This window comes from Lolium rigidum, unplaced genomic scaffold (genome assembly GCF_022539505.1).
Source record: "Lolium rigidum isolate FL_2022 unplaced genomic scaffold, APGP_CSIRO_Lrig_0.1 contig_13128_1, whole genome shotgun sequence".
NCBI classification, from domain to species: domain Eukaryota; kingdom Viridiplantae; phylum Streptophyta; class Magnoliopsida; order Poales; family Poaceae; genus Lolium; species Lolium rigidum.
The window spans coordinates 6,749-32,672 of record NW_025899835.1 but is presented as its reverse complement, the minus strand read 5'-3'; the positions used below and the strand labels follow the sequence as shown (position 1 = coordinate 32,672).

At 44.2% G+C, this 25,924-nt stretch overlaps 2 protein-coding genes across 2 annotated transcripts; one reads left to right on the top strand and one right to left on the bottom strand.

Annotated features, from left to right (window-relative positions):
• The first annotated feature begins 20,467 nt into the window (after positions 1-20,467).
• LOC124680352 (putative UDP-rhamnose:rhamnosyltransferase 1) lies at positions 20,468-22,292 on the top strand. Its single transcript, XM_047215424.1, has one exon. It carries the CDS (start codon positions 20,659-20,661, stop codon positions 22,078-22,080), a length of 1,422 nt encoding a protein of 473 aa, XP_047071380.1. The 5' UTR covers positions 20,468-20,658; the 3' UTR covers positions 22,081-22,292.
• A 159-nt stretch (positions 22,293-22,451) lies between these two features.
• Positions 22,452-25,656, bottom strand: LOC124680351 (ferroptosis suppressor protein 1-like). Its single transcript, XM_047215422.1, has 4 exons — positions 25,523-25,656; positions 24,255-24,511; positions 23,119-23,570; positions 22,452-22,906 (listed from the first exon to the last, which is right to left on the bottom strand). Exons 1-4 carry the CDS (start codon positions 25,654-25,656, stop codon positions 22,649-22,651), a joined length of 1,101 nt encoding a protein of 366 aa, XP_047071378.1. The 3' UTR covers positions 22,452-22,648.
• Positions 25,657-25,924: the final 268 nt, after the last annotated feature.

Sequence of the window (25,924 nt, the reverse complement as noted above, 5' to 3'; positions counted from 1 at the left end):
ACCATTCTTGACTTACCTTCTCCATGACTTAAAACTAATCCATGATCCTACCATAAAATATCATGGTATTCATTCTATATCAACATTTGAAATTATAACAAGAAGATCCACTCCAGAAATAGATATTATTTTCCATTCCAAGTTATTACATATCAAACCTAGAGAGGTGAGAGTTCTATAATATTTATTAGAAAAGCAATGACAACCCTTGAGTTAAACCTTGGATATACATCCAAGTATTCAAATCATCATCTTCAAGACAACCCTAGAGAGAGATAACCATTAATGTTAAACATAGATCTTGATGATCACATCAACCTCTATGGAGCCTAATATTAGGTTAGCATTGAAGTCTTTCCCAAATGAGAGAGACCATCCATACTAATCCTAGTTCTATCTATTCAAATATCCAAATGGTTAAATCATCAATTCTTGAAAGAATTTTAAGTAAATACCTCAGGCATTTACCTGGGATATAAAACTATTGAGACAACCATGACCATGACCATCCTAGAAAGTAAAATAGAAGTGATATATCCTAGTTGAACAAGACAATGCTTGATCATGGAAGTGAGAACCCACTCCATTAGAAACAATTTAGGAAGCCAAACCTTGATCATCATAAATTGAGTGATGATCATAAACCCTAATAACTTGAGGTAAAGATATCAAGAACAAGTTGATCATGCCTAATCCAGGATCATGCTCTTGAGGTATGTGAGGATAAGTTAAACCTTAATAAGATAAGCAGATATCATTCACCACATGAAATTATAGGGAGGTAACTAATAAGCAACCCTAGGCTTATATTCCAACCTATAATTGTAAATCAATTGGGATAATAAGTAGAATCTTACCACATCTATTTCTCATACATTCATCAATTAATGAACCTAAGGGAACCTTAGAGTTAAACACCATACTTTATATGGTGAGAAACCATACATCCATAAGACCAAAGTTAACTATAAAAGAAACTATAACCATTATAGTTACTTTAATGATTAATTGAGGATCATAATAGAAGTTAATTGGTAGAAGGTAAAACCAATTCTCAAATCCTTAGTAATTAGAGAAGCACATAAGGTATTAAGCAAGTAACCCTTATCATAGATAGGGAGATTAAACTTTAGCCAATGCAATATGGTGTCACCTCATTCATACAAACTAAAATTATATCTCAACCCTAGATATGGTATCACTATGGTAATTACCATATAAACCTAGACCATAATTGGGAATTAAATCGATGGCCATTAGGTAAATATCACTGGAACCCTAGTGTAGCATATTAATAAAATCTTATGCTTCATTTATTAAACCTGAGAAAAACCATTGTGATACATCTTATAATTAAACCCATGAGTGTTGATCAACCACCTATAACCATAAACTAAGAACCAAACCATGATGGGAGTAATACCTACTCTAGATATTTCAAGGTGTATTAAAATCTAATACTAGAGATCACCTTGAATTGGGATAAGGATACTCCTTACAAGACCTTGATTAAAGGGTGATCACATAAAATAATATGCAAGTGAAACAAACTCTCAAATAAGAAACCAAGCCCTCATGATAATCTTTAAAATGCTTTGGGAAGCAATTCTCCACTTTAAATAATTCAAAAGAGAGTTGTATTGCAGGGAGGAAAAGAAAATTCTAAGAACACCCAAACTCATGGCTAAATTGAAATTTAAATAGAAATCACAAGGATACAAATAAAATTATGCAATACACATTAGTTTTGGACAATGAAATCATGCAAAGATCATTATTGATAAGTCCTAATTAAAAATAAGTATAAATATCTGAAAGCATAATTGAATTCAAATATGAATTCAAAACAGAATTCAAATAGGAAATACCAAAACAGAAAAGAAAAACTGAGAAGAAAAAGAGAGAAACCTTACCTGGACCTTACCTGTCGTAGCAGCCCAGCTAGGGGAGCCCAGAAGCAGCCCAGGCCCAGTCCAGCAGCCGAAGCCAGCACAGCCCACGTACCTCTTCGCCCGGATAAGAACGGAGAGAACGTCGTCGTCTTCGTCTCCTCTCCTGCGCGCACGGGAGCTCGACACGACGACGATTGAGCCACGTCCCGGTCGACATTGTGGACAGCGCGACCGCCGACGAACGCCCTTGACCCTATAAATACACGGCCGAAGCCCTCCTCTCTCTTGTTCTTCTTTTTCCCCAATTTCGCAAACCCTAGCACGCTCAGACCTCGGCCATCGCCGTCGATATAGACCTTCCCGACCACCGCCGTGACCACCACTGTGATCGCCGTCCTCAACATGGTCAATTTGCAAAAGGAATCAAGCCATGGCGATCTGTAGCGTCTCCGTCGAGCTCGTTCCCTCCGACGGCCGGAGATGACGATTCCGGCGAAACCGACCGCCATGGACCTCGCCGTCAAACCCTGCGTGCTCCTGATGAGCCCCCGAATCTCGCTGCATGCATAGCTCGCTAGATTGCACCCCGTAGCATGCCTAGCACCGTAGACCCGTGTGCTCTGCCGCTCCGCCTCGCCGCCGGCCAAGCTCCGGCGACCATTTGGAGGCGGCGCCACCACTGCTAGGTTCGCCTCGTTCTCCTCTGTCCAACGCGCCTATGCACGCACTTGCGGGAGCCCTCCAGCGCCGGCGCCGTCCATGACTGGCCGCCGGTGGTGGCCATGGTTGCCACGTCGCAGCCAACGTGGCGACTGACCCACCAGTCAGCCTCTGGGGGTAGTCTAGCCCGGGTGCATCTAGTAATTCTCTGTTTTAATTTCAATTCTATAATTACTGCAACTTTGTAAATTCATATAAAATCCATTATAACTCAGAAAAAAGTAAATAATATACCAAAATTCTTAGAAAAGAAAAATCTATCCAATAAAAATATAATATGAAATTTTTATTTTTAATAAAAATTTAAATTGTTTTATACTTAATAATTAAGTCTTTTCTTTTAATTCTAAAATCAATTAAAATTCAATAGTTAAGAAAAGTTCTGAAATAAATAAAAAACCAGTAAACAAATAAAGAAAACATGAAACTAATTTTCTTTATTTGTTATTTTATTAAATCTTTAACTAGTGGAATTTAAACCCTAATTAATAATTGTCTTAATTATTAATTCTTTAAAGATAAGAATAGGTCAAAATTCAATATTCTTTTTAATTCAAAATTATTAATAACTTCAACTTTATAATGAAGTTATCAAGTTCATAACTATATGGTGATTAAGAAACCCTAATTCCATATTGAATAAAGAACACAACCTCATAATTGTATGTGAAACCCAAAACCCTAATTCCACTAGGAATCCTAGCTCCACTATTTCATGTGAACTCCAAATTATTTTAAAACCTAAACTCAAGTTAACATGAGATCATGTTACTTCATTAGTAGTTATAGACCCATAATTATCAGCTAAATGCTTACCAAGTTCACATAAAATATAGGAACCCTAACACTAACAATTCAGCATCCTATTTATGTAAACTCAACAAACCAAGATAATCAAGTAGGGTTAACCCAGTATAAACCCTAGATCCTATTAACCAAAACTATCATTCCTATTCATTCCTATTTAGCATCACATCAATGTGATGAACCTTAGGGGCAACTATGCCAAATCTTGAGCATTACCTAACCATATTCCACTAAACCCTACTAGTGTTGGATATTTATGAACCATCCTATTTAGGAACCAATCATTCTTTACTTACGGAATTAAATAGCAAACCTAGACCACCTCAACTCCAATTGAGATACTTCTTATTACTTAAGAAGTATGTTCTTCGAAAGTTATTCTTTTGAAGTAAATAAAGAAGCATCACCAACCCTGCTTATAAGAACCTATAAACCCTAGATAGCAATCACCAGTCAGATGAATCAACCTTGATAGCAACCATGTATAAATACTTGCTTAGGATGCCTAGGCTTAACTCAGCCTTACCAGCCCTAGGTATTGATGAATCCAACATTGTTGTGATTCATCTACTACTTACTCCAGAAACCAATTAGAATCTTAGAAAACCATAGAACCCCACAAACCTAGATATCATACTTGTTCTTTATTATAGAACATGTTCTTCGAAAGTTATTCTTTTAAATTCTATAATAAGTAATCATCAACCATGCACTACTTAAACTTGATAACTGTTCTTTACTTACTATACCACTACTATTCCTTAGTATGTATGATTGTTACTATGCATTTTACCACTTGCTTATGATTCTGAAACAACACAAACCTGAATAAGAACCTTGATTGTGAATCACTCTAAAAGTGCAACACACCCTAAACCAATCATTACAACCCACTGAACCTAAATCATAGGGGTTAGGTTACGCTTAGAGCGATTGCATCTCATACTTATGCATTATTGCATCCTTGCAAATCTTTTAAACATCGTCCTTACCGGACGATGATGCTATTTCAGAATTTGGAGTTATTGTGTATCGAAGACCTTGTCTGCATAATCTTGCAGTCAAGAAAGGAAAGTTCATCACTTGCTCATGTCATTTGAGTATCTTTATCAAATTACTTGCAAAGTATTATGGTTATCACTATTGCATAAAAATCAAAACCACTACTTTCATAACTATGAATATGACTATGTGGTGGGCAATGGAACCATGGATTGTGTTGATATGGTGGAGGTTCCATTGCACGGGTTTATATCCATCTAGGATTAAACAACAAATGTCGCCGAGTGATTCTTGTGCCGTAATACCCGTGTTAACCATAAGATCCGGAGTGGGACGGAGTAGTCAAAAGTGTTTCCACCTCTCGTTCATCAACGGATGCGCTTTACCGTAGACACTTGTATCCGTCGGGGCAAGCGGTTGGCTGGGAAGCCTTAAGTCCCCACGGCATAGTCCGTAGACACTTGTCGCTCGAAGTGCAAGCGGTTGGTCGGGGAAGCCTTAAGTCCCCACGGTATTGCGGTCTATGATGGGTTGCAGCTACCGGCGAAGGAGTTTGGTTAACGAGTCCCAAACTGTTGTCGTGGTCGGGGTCCACCCGTGAGTGGGAATAATGGGACCGGCGAGGACCCAGGGTCGGGGCATGCAACAAAGGGTGGGTGTTCGAGGTAGCGGAGGAACATGATTGGCTAGACCTTATACCGGGCCTCACACCAAAGGAAGTGTGGACGAGCACGCGGCTCGGTTGGCACCAAGGTTAAGATCTCTTATGGGTAAAGCAACACACCTCTGCAGAGTGTAAAGAACCGTGACCTGTCACTCCCTGTTCCGGGATATGGAACTGCGAACGCGGCCGGAAAGGAGCTCCATGAAGTTCTAGTAAACCGGTGAAGGCTGACGGACATAGTTCTTCTGAATAAAAGCAACCTCTTGAAGAAATGGTTACAAAAACCTGCATTGGTATTAGACTTTCTGGTCTAATGTTGTAGCTAGTGCATTAAACACCTCTTTCCTATAATGAACTTGTTGAGTACGCTCGTACTCATCCCACTCTTAAATCCCCTGCTTAGATATGGAGGCACCGAAGGAGGATCTACAATGCAACACGAAGACCGAGGAGTCAACAACTACTTCAAGGAACAGGAACCTGTCAGAAGAGGCAGATACCACATCCAACAAGGAGAAACCTAGATTAGCCATAGAAAGGAACTAGCTTCCTAAACTTACCTCCTATTTAGCTAGAATCTATTCATAGCCTCTGTAGCTAGTTAAATACTCTACAAATAGAGTTCGTGAAGTTTATGAGAAGTTTGGTGTGAAGGAAGTTTTCAAGGATCAAGAGAGGAGGATGATATATGATCAAGAAGAGTGAAAAGTCTAAGCTTGGGGATGCCCCCGTGGTTCATCTCTGCATATTTCAAGAAGACTCAAGCGTCTAAGCTTGGGGATGCCCAAGGCATCCCCTTCTTCATCAACTTATCAGGTTTCTTCTATTGAAACTATATTTTTATTCGGTCACATCATATGTGCTTTACTTGGAGCGTCTATGTGCTTTTATTTTTGTTTTTGTTTGAATAAGATCGGATCCTAGCAATCCTTGTGTGGGAGAGATACACGCTCCGCTTTTTCATATGAACACTCGTGTTCTTCATTTTACTTTTAATGTTCAATGATAAAAGTTGGAAGCTATTGCATTTATTGCTATTTGGTTGGAAACAGAAAATGCCTCATATTGTCTTGAATAATTTGACACTTGGCAATTGTTTTGAGCTCTCAAGTAGATCATGATTAAGTTTTTTCATGTAGTTTAAACCTATTAATGGAGAACTACTGTAGAGCTTGTTGAAATTGGTTTGCATGATTGGTCTCTCTTAAGGTCTAGATATTTTCTGGTAAAAATGTTTGAGCAACAAGGAAGACGGTGTAGAGTATTATAATGCTTGCAATATGTTCTTATGTAAGTTTTGCTATACCGGTTCATACTTGTGTTTGCTTCAAATAACCTTGCTAGCCCAAAGCCTTGTACTGAGAGGGAATGCTTCTCGTGCATCCAAAATCTTGAGCCAACCACTATGCCATTTGTGTCCACCATACCTACCTACTACATGGTATTTCTCTGCCATTCCAAAGTAAATCGCTTGAGTGCTACCTTTAAACAATTCAAAATTTATCACCTCTGATTTGTGTCAATGTTTAATAGCTCATGAGGAAGTATGTGGTGTTTATCTTTCAATCTTGTTGGGCAACTTTCACCAATGGACTAGTGGCTTCATCCGCTTATCCAATAACTTTGCAAAAAGAGTCGGCAATGGGATTCCCAGTCCCAAATTAATTAACAAAAATAGACACTCCTCCATGGTATGTGATTGTTGGATGGCACCCGAAGGATTCGGTTAGCCATGGCTTGAGAAAGCAAAGGTGGGGAGGAGTGTCATCATAATAAAACTAAAATAAAAAGGCACTCCTTCATGGTATGAGATTGTTGGCAGGCACCCGAGGATTCGGTTAGCCATGGTTTGTGAAAGAAAGGTTGGAAGGAGTGCCACCCAAAAATAAAAATAATTCATGGGAGCCGCTCTTTGAAGGTTTGTCCGGCAAGGGGGTTAGAGTGCCCACTACCATTCGTTGACAACAACAAACACCTCTCAAAACTTTACTTTTATGCTCTCTTTATGTTTTCAAAACCAAAGCTCTAGCACAAATATAGCAATCAATGCTTCCCTCTGCGAAGGGCCATTCTTTTACTTTATGTTGAGTCGGTTTACCTACTTCCTTCCATCTTAGAAGCAAACACTTGTGTCAACCGTGCATTGATTCTTACATACTTGCTTATTTGCACTTATTATATTACTTTATGTTGACAATTATCCATGAGATATGCATGTTGAAAGTTGAAAGCAACTGCTGAAACTTAAATCTTCCTTTGTGTTGCTTCGATGCCTTTACTTTGAATCTATTGCTTTATGAGTTAACTCTTGTGCAAGGCTTTTGATGCTTGTCTTGAAAGTACTCTTCATGAAAAGTTTTGCTATATGTTATCTATTTGTTAGCAACTATAGATCATTGCCTTGAGTCACTTCATTCATCTCATGTGCTTTATAATAGTACGATCAAGGTTATGTAAGTAGCATGTCACTACAGAAATTACTCTTTTTATCGTTTACCTACTCGAGGGCGAGCAGGAACTAAGCTTGGGGATGCTGATACGTCTCCAACGTACCTATAATTTATGATGTTCCATGCTTGTTTTATGACAATACTTACATGTTTTGCTTGCACTTTATAATTTTTTTATGCATTTTCCGGAACTAACCTATTAACAAGATGCCGAAGTGCCAGTTCACGTTTCTGCTGTTTTTGGTTCCGAAAAGGTCTGTTCGGGCAATATTCTCGGAATTGGACGAAATCAACGCCAAACATCTTATTTTTCCCGGAAGGCCCCAGAACACCGAAGGAGAGTCGGAGGCGAGCCAGGGGGCCCCACACGACAGGGCCGCGCGGGCTCCACCCTGGCCGCGCCGGCCTATGGGGAGGGCACCCTGTTGCCCCTCCGACTCCGACTCTTCGCCTATATAAGCTCTTTCGACCTAAAAACATGATACCAATGGACGAAACTCCAGAAAGACTCCAGGGGCGCCGCCACCATCGCGAAACTCCAATTCGGGGGACAGAAGTCTCTGTTCCGGCACCCTGCCGGGACGGGGAAGTGCCCCCGGAAGCCATCTCCATCAACGCCACCGCCTCCATCATGCTCCGTGAGTAGTTCCCCCATGGACTACGGGTTCTAGCTGTAGCTAGTTGGTATCATCTCTCCCATGTACTTCAATACAATGATCTCATGAGCTGCCTTACATGATTGAGATTCATCTGATGTAATCGGTGTTGTGTTTGTTGGGATCCGATGGATTGTTACATTATGATTAGTCTATCTACAAAGTTTATGAAGTTATTGTTGCTGCAATCTTGTTGTGTTTAATGCTTGTCACTAGGGCCCGAGTGGCATGATCTTAGATTTAAGCTCTATACTTATTTCTTAGATTGTATCTACAAGTTGTATGCACATGTCACCGTCCGGAACCAAAGGCCCCGAAGTGACGAAATCGGGACAACCGGAGGGGATGGCGGTGATGTGAGGATCACATGTTTTCACGGAGTGTTAATGCTTTGCTCCGGTGCTCTATTAAAAGGAGTACCTTAATATCCAGAGAGATTCCCTTGAGGCCCTGGCTGCCACCGGCTGGTAGGACAAAAGATGTTGTGCAAGTTTCTCATTGCGAGCACGTACGACTATATATGGAAAACATGCCTACATGATTAATGATCTTGATGTTCTGTCTTAATGCTATTTCAATCCTATCAATTGCCCGATCGTAATTTGTTCACCCAACACTTGTTATTGGAGAGTTACCACTAGTGTAGATAGCCGGGAACCCCGGTCCATCTTTCATCATTATATACTCGTTCTACATGTCATTGGAAGTAGTATCAACTATTTTCCGGTGCCATTGCTCCTGTGTTATTGCTACTGCTGCTCGTGTTATCTGTTACTATTGCTCTCATACTACTCGCTGCTTTCACATCACCCCTGTTATTAGTGCTTTTCCAGGTGCAGCTGAATTGACAACTCAGTTGTTAAGGCTTATAAGTATTCTTTACCTCCCCTTGTGTCGAATCAATAAATTTGGGTTTTACTTCCCTCGAAGACTGCCGCGATCCCCTATACTTGTGGGTTATCCCATACTGAGCATAGTTTGGAGTCATACGGTTGCGAACAGAGCACCTCAGCTCACAGTAGGGGAAGTCATAGCCATCAACCGTCCTAATGTTTTCAGGACGGCAGTAGTGCATGAGGTTAAGATGGTAGGCTCGACATTCACTTGAGTCTCCTGACTTGCTGACGAGACTCTCACGGAATATCTTGGCAATCACCAAATAAGGGTAGTACATCCCAGAGATGGTTGGAGGAGCATGTGTAGGCTCCGGAGGGTAGCCGAAAGCAATGTCCCCATGAGTGAATTTCTCCTGAGAGTGAATCTGAAAACCATGAGCACGGCCACTACCAAATCCCATGGCTTGACAGAAGTCAAGGTAGTTGCAAGTGTACTGCTTCTGTCCAGTCATCCAACTCATAGTGCGAGCAGCATCATCATGAAAGAAAACAGTGCAGTGGAATCCACGGACAAGGATTGGGCAATACACCCCAACACCTTTTGTACTGCCAGGCTTCAGGCACACAAGATCAAACAGCCCCATCTTCTGCAAGGTATCAACCACATAGCGGTATTGAGTGGCTTGGAGCATGGTAAGTTCTTCCTTGTGGATGGCCTTGGGCTGCATAATGACACCATTCCTCATAAGTTCTGAGCAGTTGTAGAAATCATCCCATATATTCAACTGAGTGTTGGTCGAGAATTCCCGATCTCCAATGTTGTAGGTTCTTTCCTCGAACCTATAGGGATTCTCCTCTCTGAGTCTCCTCCAAGCAGCAACATGTACTATACCAACGTTGAATGTTGGCACTTTCTCAACAAGATAATCATCTGGAATTGGGTCTTTGTTTTTCCTTTTATTTCCTGTTGACTTGGTCCTACCTCCTGCAGAACTTCCTGGTCCACTGCTCTGGGCTGCTTTGCTAGGCATATGAGTGCTAGTTCGGCACCCCGGGGGCCTCTCATTCCTGCCCCTCTTGGCAACAGCACGTGTGTCATCACCATAGTCTCCTGTGAATGAGCAAATAGAGCGAGAATAGCAGTGGGATAAGTGTACATGTCATCAGAAATAAGGAGGCCAAAAGTATGACATATATACAAGTGTTTTGACAAAGTTGTGCGAAAATCTGGGCGGGTCGGCGCATCGGTCGGCACAACCGGGCTGTAGATCGGACCAGTCGGTTTGTCAGTCGGTTGGCCGGGCGACACGCTGGCCCGGCCGGTGTGAGAGCCGGCAGGCCTGGCCATGGGCCGGGCACTGATGAATCATTAAGGATTTTCCAGATTTTCACCACAAATTCATGCAAAAGCTGATATACTTGTACATATATTACAAAAATGTAGAGTGAAACCTGTGCATAGAGGTGTGTGACATTCTAATGGCATGAGGTACTAGACAAATCCTAACCCTAACCCTAGTTTCTCAAATCCCTCAACAAATTTGCAATGTATGAGGGAATCAAGATATAGGTAGGAGAGGAGGGGGATTACCCGAAGACATTGCTCTTCCTTGCCCAAGGGAGCAAGAAGAACTGCAAGGAGATGCTTGAGGGAAAAAATCCCAAGAACTCCAAATATGGCTTGAGAGGGACCAAATCCCTTGGTGAAGATCTTCCAAGGTGCCCGATCTATGGTGGGGAGGAGTTTGGGGTGAGTCTATTGATGGAAATGCCCTAGGGAGTGGTGGAGAGGAAGGGGCGGCGCCAATGGAGGCTGTGGTGGAAGGGGGAAGTGAGGAAGAAGACCCCCAAAAGTAACCCCCATTCCCACTTAAGCAGCCGTCGACCGGTACATGGCTCGGCAGGCCGGGCTGGCCGGCGCCGGCCCAACCGGGCCAGGGACCAAACTGCTGGCATTTGCCCCTTTTTGCCCTTTTCTTTGTGAAATAGTGTGTGTATGATCAGATGATGATATGTACATATAGATAGATAGATGCATGATAAGAGGAGCACATACATGGGGTAGGAAATGCAAGATTTTCTAGGCATACCCATTGTAGTGAAATCCAAACAAAATGTAAATAGCAACAATGGGCATGATTCAAAATATATCAAGAGTCATAAATCATTTTAGAACTGTTTTGCAATAAGATCATTTAGCCTCATAGAATGAAGTCATTTTGCAAATTGAGGCCAATGAGGGGCGGGGCATTACTCCCCCTATGTTAAAGCACAAATTTCATGAGACCTCGAAGAGACATGCTTGGGTCTATATAATGACATTGGGTCTACTTATGTTGCACACATAGGTATGCATCATACCAAGACATGGTAAGATGACTATCCCCATATGTGTTGCACAACTAAGCTAGATAGCAAGATAAATGCAAGAATATAGTGCAAGAAGTTGTTCAATCTAAGTTGTTAGGATCAAGAATACCAAGTTCTCCTCTCAAGTTTACAAACCAGGCTTCATCCAAAGGCTTAGTGAAAATATCCGCCAATTGGTACGTTTGTTCCCACATGAGTGAGCTCAATGTCCCCATTGGCAACATGGTCATGTAGGAAGTGATGGCGTATGTCAATGTGTTTTGTGCAGCAATGTTGAATTGGGTTATTGGCGATCTTTATTGCACTTTCATTATCACATAGAAGAGGCACCGTACCAAGAGGCACACCATAGTCTTTCAAGGTTTGCTCCATCCACAACAATTGAGTGCAAAAAGATGCCGCAGATATGTATTCGGCTTCGACGGTGGATAGGGCAATGGAGTTTTGTTTCTTGGATGACCAACTCACCAATGATCGGCCAATGAATTGGCAAGTCCCGGAGGTAGACTTCCGGTCAACCTTATCACCAGCTCAACCCGAGTCCGAATAGCCTATGAGTTCAAAGGTTGACCCCTTTGGATACCACAACCCGAGAGTAGGAGTGAGAACAAGGTATCTTAGAAATCGTTTGACTGCCACCAAGTGGTTCTCCTTAGGAGCAGATTGAAAACGAGCACACATCCCTACACTTAGCATGATATCCGGCCTAGAAGCACAAAGGTAGAGCAAGGATCCAATCATGGAACGGTATACCTTTTGGTCCTCATCCTTCTCACCATCACATAAGCCAAGCTGCCCCTTTATGGGCATGGGTGTCTTCATTGAACTTGCTTTGGCCATGTCAAACTTCTTGAGCATGTCCCTTACATATTTCTCTTGAGAGATGAAGGTGCCTTTTGCAAGTTGCCTCACTTGGAAGCCTAAAAAGAACTTCAACTCTCCCATCATGGACATCTCAAATTTCCTAGTCATCAATAGCTCAAAAGCTTTGTTATGATTTGGGTTAGTTCCACCAAATATAATATCATCAACATATATTTGACATAGAAATAGGCCACTCCCTTTAACCCGTTTGGTGAAAAGGGTGGAATCGACCGTACCCATGCTAAACCCATCCTTGAGTAAGAAATCTCTAAGGTACTCACACCAAGCACGTGGAGCTTGCTTGAGAACGTAGAGTGCTTTATGGAGTAGATACACATGGTTGGGACGACATGGGTCTTCGAAACCCGGGGGTTGAGCCACATATGCAGTTTCTTATAGGGGACCATTCAAAAATGCACTTTTCACATCCATTTGATATAGCTTGAAATTGTGAAAGGATGCAAATGCAAGTAAAAGACAAATAGCTTCAAGATGGGCAACCGGCGCAAAGGTGTCCTCATAATCCATACCTTCTATTTGGGAAAACCCTTGCGCCACTAACCTTGATTTATTTCTTATGACGATGCCATTCTCATCTTGCTTGTTCTTGAACACCCATTTGGTCCCAATGGCATTGATGTGATGATCTTTGGGTCTATCAAGTAGAGACCATACTTCATTGCGGATGAAACATTCCAATTCTTCTTGCATGGCAATTACCCAATCCGGATCAACCAATGCTTCATGCACCTTGAGTGGCTCAAAACTAGACACAAAAGCATGATCTTGACAATAAGTGATAAGTAATGCATGGTGTCTACGAGTTACCACTCCTCTTGAGATGCTACCAAGGACTTGATCTACTTTCATGTCACTTGCCCTTGAAGCAGTCTTGATCTTTCAAATGGTTCCTTCATGATCAATAAATTCATCTCTTGCCAGTACTTGATCATGAGGGACAACTTGTGCTCGACCATGGGTTGAGGATGTTTCTTGATCAGCATCATGGTCTTGCTCAGTGGGTTGAGGGTTTTCTTCTTGTTCTTCGGAATGTGGCTCATCTTGAGTAGAGGATAAATCTTGAGATGCACTTGATGGTTCAACTTGAGTTGAGCTAGGCTCCACTTGGGCTGAGCTTGAGACTTCTATTCCAACATCTTGATCATCAGTATGAACTTCTGTGGGCCGGATGTGTCCAATACCCATAAGCTTGATGGCATTAGAAGGATCATCATTACCCGCATGACATGGAACAGCTTCCTCCACTTGGGAGCCATTATCCTCCAAGAACACCACGTCACAAGATACTTCAATAGCCCAGTGGAGTTGTTGTAGTATCTATAGGCGTGGGAGTTCTCCGCATATCCAACAAATGTACCCTCTATAGTTCTAGCTTCAAATTTACCGAGCTTCCCTCTATTGTCCTTAACAAGACATTTGTATCCAAAGACACGAATGTACATGACATTGGGCTTGTTACCTCTGAGAAGCTCGTATGGAGTTTTATTATGCAGAGGACGGAGAAAGAGCCGGTTGGAGTAGTGAACAGCCGTAGAGATGGCTTCTCCCCAAAAGTAATGGGGTGACTTGAATTCACTCAACATGGTTCTTGCCATCTCAATAATAGTTCGGTTCTTCCTTTCAACAACACCATTTTGCTGAGCGGTGTATGGAGTTGAAAACTCATGATTGATGCCCTCATCATCGACAAACTCTTGCATAGTGTAGAACTTGAACTCAGTGCCATTTTCGGTCATTATCGCCTTGATCTCAGATTCATACATTCTTTGAGCCTTCTTGGCGAAGATGATGAACTCTCTATAGGTCTCATCCTTAGACTTAAGGAGAAAGACCCAAGAGTATCTTGAGTAATCATCAACGATGACCAATCCATACTTGCTCCCACCAAGAATATCATAATGTGATGGACCAAAGAGATCCAAGTGAAGGAGCTCCAAAGGCCTAGAAGTGGTGACGATACTCTTGATAGGATGTCTCTTTTGAGTTGCTTTCCAGCTACACATGCACTGCATACACGATATTTCTCAAAGGAAATGCCGGTTAGTCCAACAATGTGCTCACCCTTTAGGAGTTGTTTAAGATTTCTCATATTGACAAGACCAAGGCGGCGATGCCACATCCAACCTTCGTCATGTTTGGCCATTAGACATGTGGGGAGAGAGGGGCTCTCTTTGGAGAGGTCAACCACGTAAAGGTTGTTCTCCGCATATCCAACAAGGACCAATTTGAGATTATCACTCCTAAATAATTTCACACAATAATTAGTAAAATATGAATTATAGCCGGCATCTGCAAGGTGATATATAGAAAGCAAATTATAGCCAAGGGATCCAACAAGCATGACCATCTCAAGGCACAAGTCCTTAGAGATTGCCACCTTGCCATACCCAAGTACCTTTCCCTTTGAATTGTCACCAAAGGTGATGCTTGACTTTTTGTTAACATCTTCTATGAATTGGTCAAGCACACCTCTTCCTCTGGTCATACGATTGGCGCATCCACTATCAAACACCCATTTTGGACCATCGGAGGAATACCCCTACAAAATCAAGTAGAGGTTTTAGGAACCCATCGATTAATGGGTTCCTTTGTAATGGCAACAAGATCTTTTGGTACCCAAATTGAGTACCCTCTATAAGCATAGCCATTACGAGGGCCAACATATTCAGCATAAACATCACCATAATAATCAACAAATAAAGCATAGTGATTGTTAGATCCCGTGCGGTCACCACTAGTGGCTTTGCCCTTTGAGGCTTTGCAATCATTAGTGACCTTCTTGATCTTCTCTTGAGCGTGTTTCTCCTTCTTGTAGTTGTTCTTCTTGTATGGCTTGGGAGCATACCCAAGTCCATACTTTTGATTGTTTGACCTTTGCTTACCCAAAAGATCATCCAATCCCATTTTATTCTTGGCGGTGGTTAACTTGGCTAGTTCCTTTGTCAACCTAGCATTTTCCACAAGAATGGATGCTTGCTCACAAGCCGATTCATTAGGATAATAGTTGAGACCATATTTGGTTACCAAAGATTCAAGATATACATTGGTCTCAACATATAGAGAAAGCTCTTCATTCAAACGAACATGTTCCTCAACAAGTTTAGCATGCTCACAAGTAAATGAAGTATAGGAACTTGCAATATTTTCAGCAATAATGGGATCATTTAATGATCCAAGAGCCTTCTTATAGGTATCTTGGAGTAGGTCATGGTTATCTCCAAGTTTCTTGAGTTCATCCTTAACAAGCTTGTTAGCTTTTTCAAGGTGGTCAAGATCCTTAGTGAGAGAAGCATGAGCAACTTCAAGCTCCTTCTTTGAAGCATCTAGCTCTTGGGCCATTAATTGAGCCCTTTCAATGGTTTATTGGTCCTTAGCTTTATCTAGTTCAAAAGTTTCAACTAGTTTCTTAAGGCCTTGAGATATGCACCTTTCATTTTTCAGCTCTTGTCTTAGGAGATTGAATCTCCATTTCTCATCATTCAAATGATATTATAATTCCTCAATGGACTCATCCCTTTCTTTGAGGAAGTCATCAAGCTTTGAGGGAGTCCATCAAGTAATCGAACTTGACAAGAGCATCACCACGAAGAGTGCGTCGAACTTTGTAAAGTTCCTTAAGCATAGCAACCTCATCTTGATTATCAGTTTCATTATCAAGAATACTAGATAAGGAAGGTGAGGATTCCATTACCTTTGCTTCCCTTGCCACTAGACAAGAGCCTACGATCGTAGAGGGGGAGATGTCATCGGAGTCATCATCATGTGTTGTTCTTGCCATAAAGTAAGAACCAATATCATTTGGCGTTGAAGACTCCGTTGAATAATCCTTGGAGTAATCATATGTGAAGAGTGACCCGGGTTCGGAGTAAGCCAAACCAGCCACCCCAACCTCCTTCTCCTCATCTTCTCCCTCTTCATCGGAAATGTACTTGGCCCCAACAAAAGCTCTCCCCTTGTTCTTCTTGTATCGTTCATTGATTGGATTTCGCTTCAATCTCGGCTTGAAACTTTTGACAAACTTTGGCTTGTCAACTCTTTTCTCATAAGGGCACTCATTTACAAAGTGACTCTCTTCATCGCAGTTGTAGCATGTTCTCTTCTTCTCTTTGGAGGAGATTGGGAACTTCTTCACATACTTATTGACAAAGAAATCAACATCCGTTTGCATGTCACTAGTTGATGTCATCTCATCCTCTTCGATCTCATAGGCTTCTTCTCTTTCTTGGTCGGCTCTAGCCTTCAAAGCAAGGTTGTGAGAGGATCCCTCTACACGGTTCATTGCCATGAGCTTTTCTCCTGCCTTGTCCATGTTGTCATTGGTTGCCACATAGGAGACTAGATCATCTGCGTTCAGATCTGCTTGCTTGGTGAGGATTTGCAAGTTGAGTGCAAGGTTGGTGTCCTTTTGTTTGACGACAATCATGGCAATGACCTTGGACTTTATGAATTCTTCATTCATTTCAAAGCCATCATTGTATTTTTCACATCCAAGGCCCTTGACCTTTACTTGAAGAGCACCAAGCCTTCCATAAGCATCGGCCAAGGATTCTCCTCCTCTAATCATAAACAAGGTTGCCTCCGTCTTTGCTGACTCATAGAGAGCCTTCTGGATCAGATTGGTTCCCTCTTGTAGTACTACAATCCGATCCCAAAGCTCTTTTTAGAGTCTATATCATTGACTTGATCGAGGAGTTTGCGATTGATGCCACTTCTAATCTTGTCACATGCAGAGGCATTGAGTTGGCGATTTTAGAACTCGGTGGAGGTTAGCCTAATGGGATCTTGTGGCTTCCGGTATCCATCCACGATGATCTCCCACATCTCCACACTACAGCTGCAAATATGAGACTCCATAGAGGATTTCCAAAAGGAAAAGTGAGTTCCATCAAAATGGGGAACATTCCCACTATGGTTTATATGAGGCATGGGTGAAGTGTTTTTGGGATAGTCATGATTGACTTCATGGAAGGTTTCGGGAGGGTCCAAAGCCCCACTAGAAGTCCCACTAGTTAGTTTTTTAAGCATGTCACTCATTTGTGCCATTTGGATTTGGACTTCATCCTCCTTCTTTTTCTCATCCTCATATGCTAAGAATCTAGATTTCATCTCCTTAACCGAAAGGTTCGAATCTTCGTCCAGACCCTCAAATAGTTTACCCATCTCACTCTTAAGGTTGTGAAGCCCTTAAAAAGAGTCCAGGCTCTGATACCAATTGAAAGTTCAGATATGGTAAACCTAGAGTGGGGTGAATAGGTTTCTACAAATTTTAATTCTTTCTTTGCAATATTAGGCTTTGCGGAATATAAAGGTGAACCTAATGCAAACTAGGTGAGGCACCCGATATGATGATACAAGTAACTTGAGCATGAAGGCTAGCTCTCACAGGAAGATATATCACAAGTAACAGTTCGGTTAGAAATAACCGATAGCACGCGGAGACGAAGGTTTATTCCCGTGTTCCCTTCCTTTGCAGGAAGGTACATCACGTTTGGAGAGGTAGGGTCCCACGAAGGATTCCCCAACGCCACGAAGGCTCACCTTCTTCTCCTGAGCCGGCCTATCCCACGAAGGAATATCTATTCTCACTTGTGGTAGACTTTGAGGTAGCCTCCAAACTTTTACAATCTTGTTAGGAGCAAATCCACAGGTCGGATGCGTCCGGACTTCTTTTGCCCACCTAGGGTTTCAAAGGAACCCTCGAGAGCGGGTATATCAATGAATACAAGGGGGGACAAGATTTGGCTCGGTGGAACTATAGATCAGGGCCTCCTCTATCTTTTCCCCGGAGGGATTCGAGTTTGGGTGGAGGAGGGAGATCTGAGGCTTTTGGTGTTTCTATCAATGGAGTATGAGAGAGAGACCTCAAGAACAGTTTGTAATGTAGTGTCTAAGTGTTCTGAGCTAGGTGAAGGGGTATCTATATGGTCATTCGAAATCCAGTCGTTGTAACTGTCCAACTTAGCAAACAGTCGAGGGAGCCGATCTACCGGGCCTAGGGTCGGGCCATCCGGCGTAGGGGCCTGTCCAACTGAGCCACAGGCCGGACCGTCCGGCCGGAACCGGATCATGCGCCGGACCGAGACCGGGGCGGATCCTGGGCTTACAGTACATGCCCCCGGATGTCACTGGAGCAGGAGCCGGCACGCGCCGGGGAGGCCGGTCCACAGGCCGGCGTGGCCGGGCGTGAGGCCGGACCGGCCGGTCCAAACCGGACCGTGCGCTGGGCCAGCACCAGGAGAAGGTGCCAGCGTTACTGAATCGCGCTCGGATGGCACCGGCCCAGGGGCCGGTCGGTTCTGGGCCAGCTGGTGCCACGGCCGGTCCAACCGGACGACATATCGGCCAGAGGCTGAACAACCTTTCTTCATTTTTTGTCGAAGTGGGGGGTCTCCCTTTACCTTCTTGTTCCATTGATACACCATTATGCCCATTTGGCTAATACCTGGGAATAATCTTATAGACATGTATTAGTCCGATTACTCTAGCAACGGTGTCATTGTTACCAAAATAATGAATAAGGGTAAAATACCCTTACACTAGGAGGAGCCACCAAGAGGGGATCTAGATTCACAACCCACGACATCTCTGTAGCCCTAGTTTTGATAATACAATCTCGGCGACGTTCGCCCTTGATCTTTCTTTTCGCTGGCTGCCTAGTTTGGCTGACCGGTCTTTGAATTCACCAGCGCTCTCTTTCCTGAAAACGCAAGTCCATCATTATGGGCATTGATAAGGTTACCACTTGTCAATTGCGTCGTTTGTAGGAAGCTTGGGCGTTGGAGGCATGAGTTCGACGACCTCGTCTTCAAGCAACAACTCAACGTGATCGGGTGATCAGGTACGTTTCGACTCAATAAATTTCATCCGCACCCGCCTGCCCTTCTCTCGGTTTTTTGTGACTTTAGCCGAGGGGTGGATCTGGCGCTTGGAAGCTTCGACTTCCACATCGGAACACAAGGAAATATCAGCCGATCGGAACCGATCTATTTGGGTTCGACGGCGAAAGCATCAACATCAACAACTGCAACGTCGACATCGTTTGTCGGCTCCACAAGCGAAGAACGCTTGGCTCCGATGACACGAAGCAACATCGGCTCTGCCGCAAGCCTGGGAGATCTCGCCGATCTATTCGATGGTGTCTCTTTCGGCTCCAGCAGCGACACATCATCCACTCGGGTGCTCCAGCACACGAACTCAAAGAACACCATCGACGACGAGTGCGATGACGACAACGCAGACTCTGGAATCGGGAAAGTCGACTCATACCCTGAATTTTGTACTAACGGGATCTACTTAGCACGTCACCAGTTGTGTATGGTGGACATAACGAGAGTTCAAGATGGCTTTGTCGAAGAAGAATCCGAAGAGGAAGAGGTGGAATATGACGAAAATGGCAACCCCAGGGTGGACCCGAACCGTTTCGGCCCAAATAGGCATGTTCAACCCCCACCCGAAGGTACTGGTGGCGGTAACATTGGTAACGCCAACACTGGTGCCGGCGGCGAAATTAATTGCAACGATGGTGCACCAAATGCAACAGCGCAATACCCTAATAACATTACGGATACGTATAGCGAAGAAAGAAAAAGGAATTACATAAAAAGTGCTCCCTCCGATCCATATTAATTGATACTAAAATGGATGTATCCAAATCTATTTTAGCATCAAGTAATATGGATCGGAAGGAAGTATAGAAGAACGCATACATTTTGTAAAGAATCCATATCATTCCAAAGAATCCATGTGGGCTGGTATCAATGCAAGTCGTACTCAAGACGTGTCCAGTCATGTCAAGTCTCACTGTAGCTAAGTATGTCGCTTTATCTTTTGACCTACAAGCTCGTTAAATTGGGAAGGCTGACTTTCTGAATCGCGTGGTTCAGGGCTCCAGGCTACTTCGTCCACTCGTTACAGGATAATGCGCGTAGTGGCTACGGCCTACGGGGTCCGCCGATGCAACGGAGATTGCTGCGCGCCATGGGCCCAACGTCCAGCCTATCCTTCTGCATTATCTGCCTCGCTGTCATGTTACGTAGGTTACCTAGTTCATTGTATTCTTCCATGCTACATCCAGTATCAATCCAAGTATGCCGAGTCTCTCTCAAAAAAAAAAAAGCCAAGTATGCCGAGATGGCGGCGCCGGCGCACTGCCATCACATCCACATCATCGGTGAGACGGTGATGCAGCTAACACTCACTGATTGATCTGCTTCCATTTTTATATCTTCATTTCCTACCACATTTGACCAAAACGAGTGCAAAGTTCAGACACGACACTCCGAAAATCTTTCAGCTCCAAGGATCAACAGCACGCGCCCCCCCGCTGGAAAATCCTGTCCACCATTGCCGAAGCTCCGGTCAGAATCTGACCGAAAGATGGAGACGCAGCAGAGCGGCGGCAAGATGCACGTCGTGATGCTGCCATGGCTGGCCTTCGGCCACATACTGCCCTTCGCCGAGTTCGCCAAGCGCGTGGCCCGGCAAGGCCACCGGGTCACCTTCTTGTCGACCCCAAACAACACCCGCCGGCTGATCGACATCCCCCCGGCCCTCGCCGGCCTCATCCGCGTCGTGGACATCTCTCTCCCACGCGTCGACCGCCTGCCTGAGCACGCCGAGGCAACCATCGACCTCCCATCCGACGCCCTCCGCCCGTACCTCCGCCGCGCCTACGACGCCGCCTTCCAGGACGAGCTGTCGCGGCTGCTCCAGGAGGAGGAATCGAGGCCAGACTGGGTGATCGCCGACTACGCGTCGTACTGGGCGCCGGCGGTCGCGGCGAGCCACGGCGTGCCATGCGCGTTCCTCAGCCTGTTCGGCGCCGCGGCCCTCGGCTTCTTCGGCACCACGGAGACGCTCGTGGGCCTCGGGGAGCACGCCAGGACGGAGCCGGCGCAGTTCACCGTCGTCCCGGATTACGTCCGGTTCCCGACCACGGTGGCGTTCCGCGGCTACGAGGCACGCGAGTTGTTCGAACCGGGGATGCTGCCGGACGACTCCGGCGTGTCGGAGGGCTACCGCTTCGCCAAGTCCATCGAAGGGTGCAAGCTCGTGGGCATCAGGAGCAGCGCCGAGTTCGAGCCGGAGTGGCTGCAGCTGCTTGGCGAGCTCTACCAGAAGCCGGTGATCCCGGTCGGGTTTTTCCCTCCACCGCCGCAGCAAGACGCCGCCGGCCACGAGGCGACCATGCGCTGGCTGGACAGTCAGGCGCCGAACTCCGTCGTGTACGCGGCCTTCGGCAGCGAGGTGAAGCTGACGAGCGCGCAGCTGCAACGGATCGCGCTCGGCTTGGAGGCGTCCGGGCTGCCGTTCATCTGGGCGTTCAGGCCACCAACCGACGCCATCACCGGCATGGACGGACTGCCGGAGGGCTTCGAGGAGCGGCTCGCCGGCCGGGCAGTGATCTGCCGAGGCTGGGTGCCGCAGGTCAGGTTCCTGTCCCATGCATCAGTCGGGGGGTTCCTGACGCACGCCGGTTGGAACTCCGTCACAGAGGGCCTCGCGCAGGGCGTCAGGCTGGTGCTGCTGCCGCTGATGTTCGAGCAGGGACTCAACGCCAGAAACCTGGTGGACAAGAAGATCGGCGTCGAGGTTGCGCGGGACGAGCAGGACGGGTCATTCGCGCCCGGCGACATCACCGCGGCTCTGAGGAAGGTCATGGTGGAAGACGACGGCGAGGAGTTCGGGGTTAAGGTGAAGGAGCTCGCCAAAGTGTTTGGAGATGACGAGGTGAATGATCAGTGCGTGCAAGATTTTCTCAGGCACCTGTCCGAGTACAGCAGAAAGCACGAACGATAGTGCCATTTTGGTGCAGGGTTGTGTCATTTCAGGTGCCATATAGTACACTCAGCTGTGTTCTCTAATCAGCTACCGATCAGTTGTTTTGTAGGCTCCTGGGGCTGGAAGATTTGTTCTTGTCTGTGGCAAGCTAAGGCCTTATAGATCGAGTACAGCAGGTCAGCAGTGCATGAAAAATGTTTAGCAGAACACTATACAGTAGCAATTGTGTATGTCCCTGGTCAGCAGCGAGCCTTCTTGCACTATGATACTTTGTTCGGTTATGTGGGAAAAAATAGTAGAGTACTATATTCTGAATTCAAATAAAGGCATGGAATGAAACATGCAAATACCAAGCATCTTTGAATTAAGTAAATCAAACTATACGTGATTTAAGGCGTTTACCATCACAAATTTACAACCCAATAAAAACCACACTGTTACATTGAAAAGAAAGATCAACACAGGCGTGTGTACAACCAAAAGGTCAAATTAGCAGCACATAAACAACCCCTTCAGCCAAAATTGTCACCTATTGCACAAAAATTCACCAGATCATCTTAAGCGTGAGGGTAAATTAAGTTACCTTTCACCGTGCAAGCCCCAGAAGAGTCCTCGTTCTGTTCACGTACATGTCCCGGGATTTCCACATCGCAGGGAGGTACCCTACGACCATGGCAAATGATAACTGCACCACGGCATCCGTCTTGCCTAGTGACACCATCGGCGTTGTAGATGAAGGTTTGTATTTCAATAGCTTACTGTCTTTGGCCCCTTCAATCAAGAGCTTTATGTTTTTGGAGACTACCATGGCATGCCTCTGCACGAAGTATCCTTGATTGAGCTCCTGCGACAAAGCGTATTTTCTTTACAGGCCAGAAAACTTTCTACAACTGTATCTTCAGCATATAACAACCAAACAGCACTATTACAACCAACCTACTGTTTCATAATGGAAACTAATAAATAGTCATGTCAATATTGTGAGAGCATCAGCGATTACTGGTTGCATTGAACTGGAAGTTCAACAGAAGACATGAAAATTCAGTATGAACTTACGGGGGTGTCCGTGATATCACCAGCAGCAAAAATATTACTTTGGCCTTTCACTCTGAGATTTGCATCAACCATCAATCTTCCATCACTGTCCAAGCAATCTTTCAGCTCGGAATCCCTAATCCATGATGAACCCAGTGGTCCGTCGAGGCATGAGAAGTAGCAATCAGCTGTTATCTCTATCCCTGAGGAAGTTCTGAAGAGCCTGTCTCCCTCCGACATGGACTCCAGATCGACTGATTGCTCCAAATGAACTTCAACATTCTTTGATCTCAGCCAACGCAGTGCCTTGCCACCAGCTTTGTGACCAATAGATTCTAACAATCTTGGTCTGTCATGAACCAACGTCACCTTCTTATCTGGATAATTCATGGCTATTTCAGTAGCAAGCTCAACGCCTGACGACTCACCCCCAATTATAAGAATCGACCCTGAATATTTTATCTTCATATTATCTGGAAAATGTAAATGAGATCAGATACTCAAGATCTCAAAATATCCATTGCAAAGAACCACTCATACCAAGGAAACATTCACTATGTTATATGTACATACAACATTACTTAAAATAATATAGAGTACCCTAGATTAATTGTAAAATTGTCTCTATTCTCTAAGCACTGAGTTATGACGTTATGACATTTGTTTGATACATGTGATCCTCAGCTCTTGCTAGAGTAGACAAGTCTATTAGAAAACAAGGAATTGGTAGTTGTTTTGTTGAGACATTCTTGTTGATACATAACAGATCAAATGATATAGGTTTGTTGTGTAAACAGATTCAGTTCAAGCAAAAAAGTTCCCAACATTCATTTTTCCAACAAATGAGGAGTGCATACTTTCCGATGAAAAATCTTTTTTGTGTAATTCCAAATGTGAAGCAAGTCTCCGTATCTTATTGGTGAAACTGAATACTTGAAATTCAACAGGACCCCTGTTTTCTTCTTTTTCTTCTTTAACCATAAATCCCAAAAAATTTCTACCTCCTTTCTTTTTCATATATTTTTCTGACCAGGAAAAATAAAAATTATTTTGTCTGGTCTGTCTAAACAACTATCGGTGCATCTAAATGAGAGAAAAGTGGATATAAAACATAAACTTATGAAAGAAAGCAACAATTGGAGAACATGGTGGCTTGCCTTCTTGAAACTGTTCTAGTCTGTCTCTCCTGTTTCGTGGACACTGATTTGTGTGACCTGTGGCAATGACAAGGTATGTGTACTCCACTAAACGACCCTCTGCTGTGATCACAGCCTCTCCCCTTACATCAGCAGAAGATGCTGTAATGACTTGAGTGCCCCCTAAGTAATCATTGTGGTTAATTAATGACTTCTCAGCAACAGATGGCTCCACCTTGGATATCATGTTAGTCCATGGAATTTCAAGGTACTCCTTCCTAAAATCAAGTGAGAGAAAGGTGTGCAATTATATCTTGGTTAAGATGAAGAGAGTACAACTTGGGAAATTATGGGTTATGCACCTATGCTAGCATTCTCAAAATATTGCTTTCAGAAAGAATTTTTTTTTGTCTAAACATGTTAAATAAGATAGGGGCATTCCCAACATTCTTCCATAGGAAAATTTACCAGTTTACAGCATACAAGGTGCAATGCTGATGAGCGACAATGAACACAGACCACTGTTTAGAGACTACATAACCACCCGATTCCGTTGTAAGAGTTGAGAGGTTAAAGTTGAATGTTAGGTTTTATCCGATCAAATCACATACAACGAAGGTAGACTAATCCATCAGTGTTAATTTTGCATGGACATCTCAAGCAGGATGGAGCTATAATTTAAGACATGGATAACAATAATCATCATATACTTAAAAAAAACTATTGTTATTACAAATTTGCCCCTACTACTCACTAACCTATCTGGCTCTAAGGTTCACAAACATCTTTAGAAGGAGTGTATTCACCCCTGTTTGACTGATTCCTCATAATTACTTTTCTATATACTGTGGGCATCCAATGACAAAGTAATGCAGTATCAGGGACGGTGGCGGATATTATAGGTGATTCATAAGGTTCTGTCTCAGAATGTGGAAGATCAGTTTTTATTTAACAAGTGAAAGATCAATCCACCAAATCAAAGTCATTATTGTTAAAAATGATCTCATACAATCGGTTGACGTATGATGGATTTATTTGAGCAGAACTAATGTTAGTGCGTTATCTAAATCATGGGGTTAATGTACGAATTTATCATTCAGCAATGCGCGAAAAAGTAATCAGCAATGCACACAGTTCCATCAAGCACCCCACAGTTTCGGCACAATCTTATCAGAAATCTCATGATATAACTCATCGGCTAGCCATATTTGGGGATAACAGATAGGTGTAAGAAGATATGTGCAGAGCTGTAGATAGAGCGGCTGAAAGGGGTTCGATTTGATGCTTACGGGTCGATCAGGATGACATCAGCGTGGTCCTGTAGGGAGTTGGCGACGAGGGCGCCGGCGACGCCGCCACCGACAACCACCACGACCGGCCGCCGGCTCCCGTAAGGATGGACCCATCCGCCGGCGCCGGCCATCGCTCCCGGCCGGCGAACCGGACGTGGGGTAGGGGTAGGAGCCGGTGGTGGTGGCAGCGGCGGCTACCAGTGGTGGCGGGTGCTGCCAAGGCCGGGAGGGCGGGGACGCCATTCTTAGAAACAGGGAGATGGAAGCTCCGGTGCCTGCGCCGCGCGCAAAGCGGTGGTTCCTATCTGGGGCGCCACACAGGGCGCGGTAATTTTTTGCCAGCCCGTTAATTCCCTGGTTTCATGAGTCCGTAAAATTCTTCCCGTATGTGCAGCATTA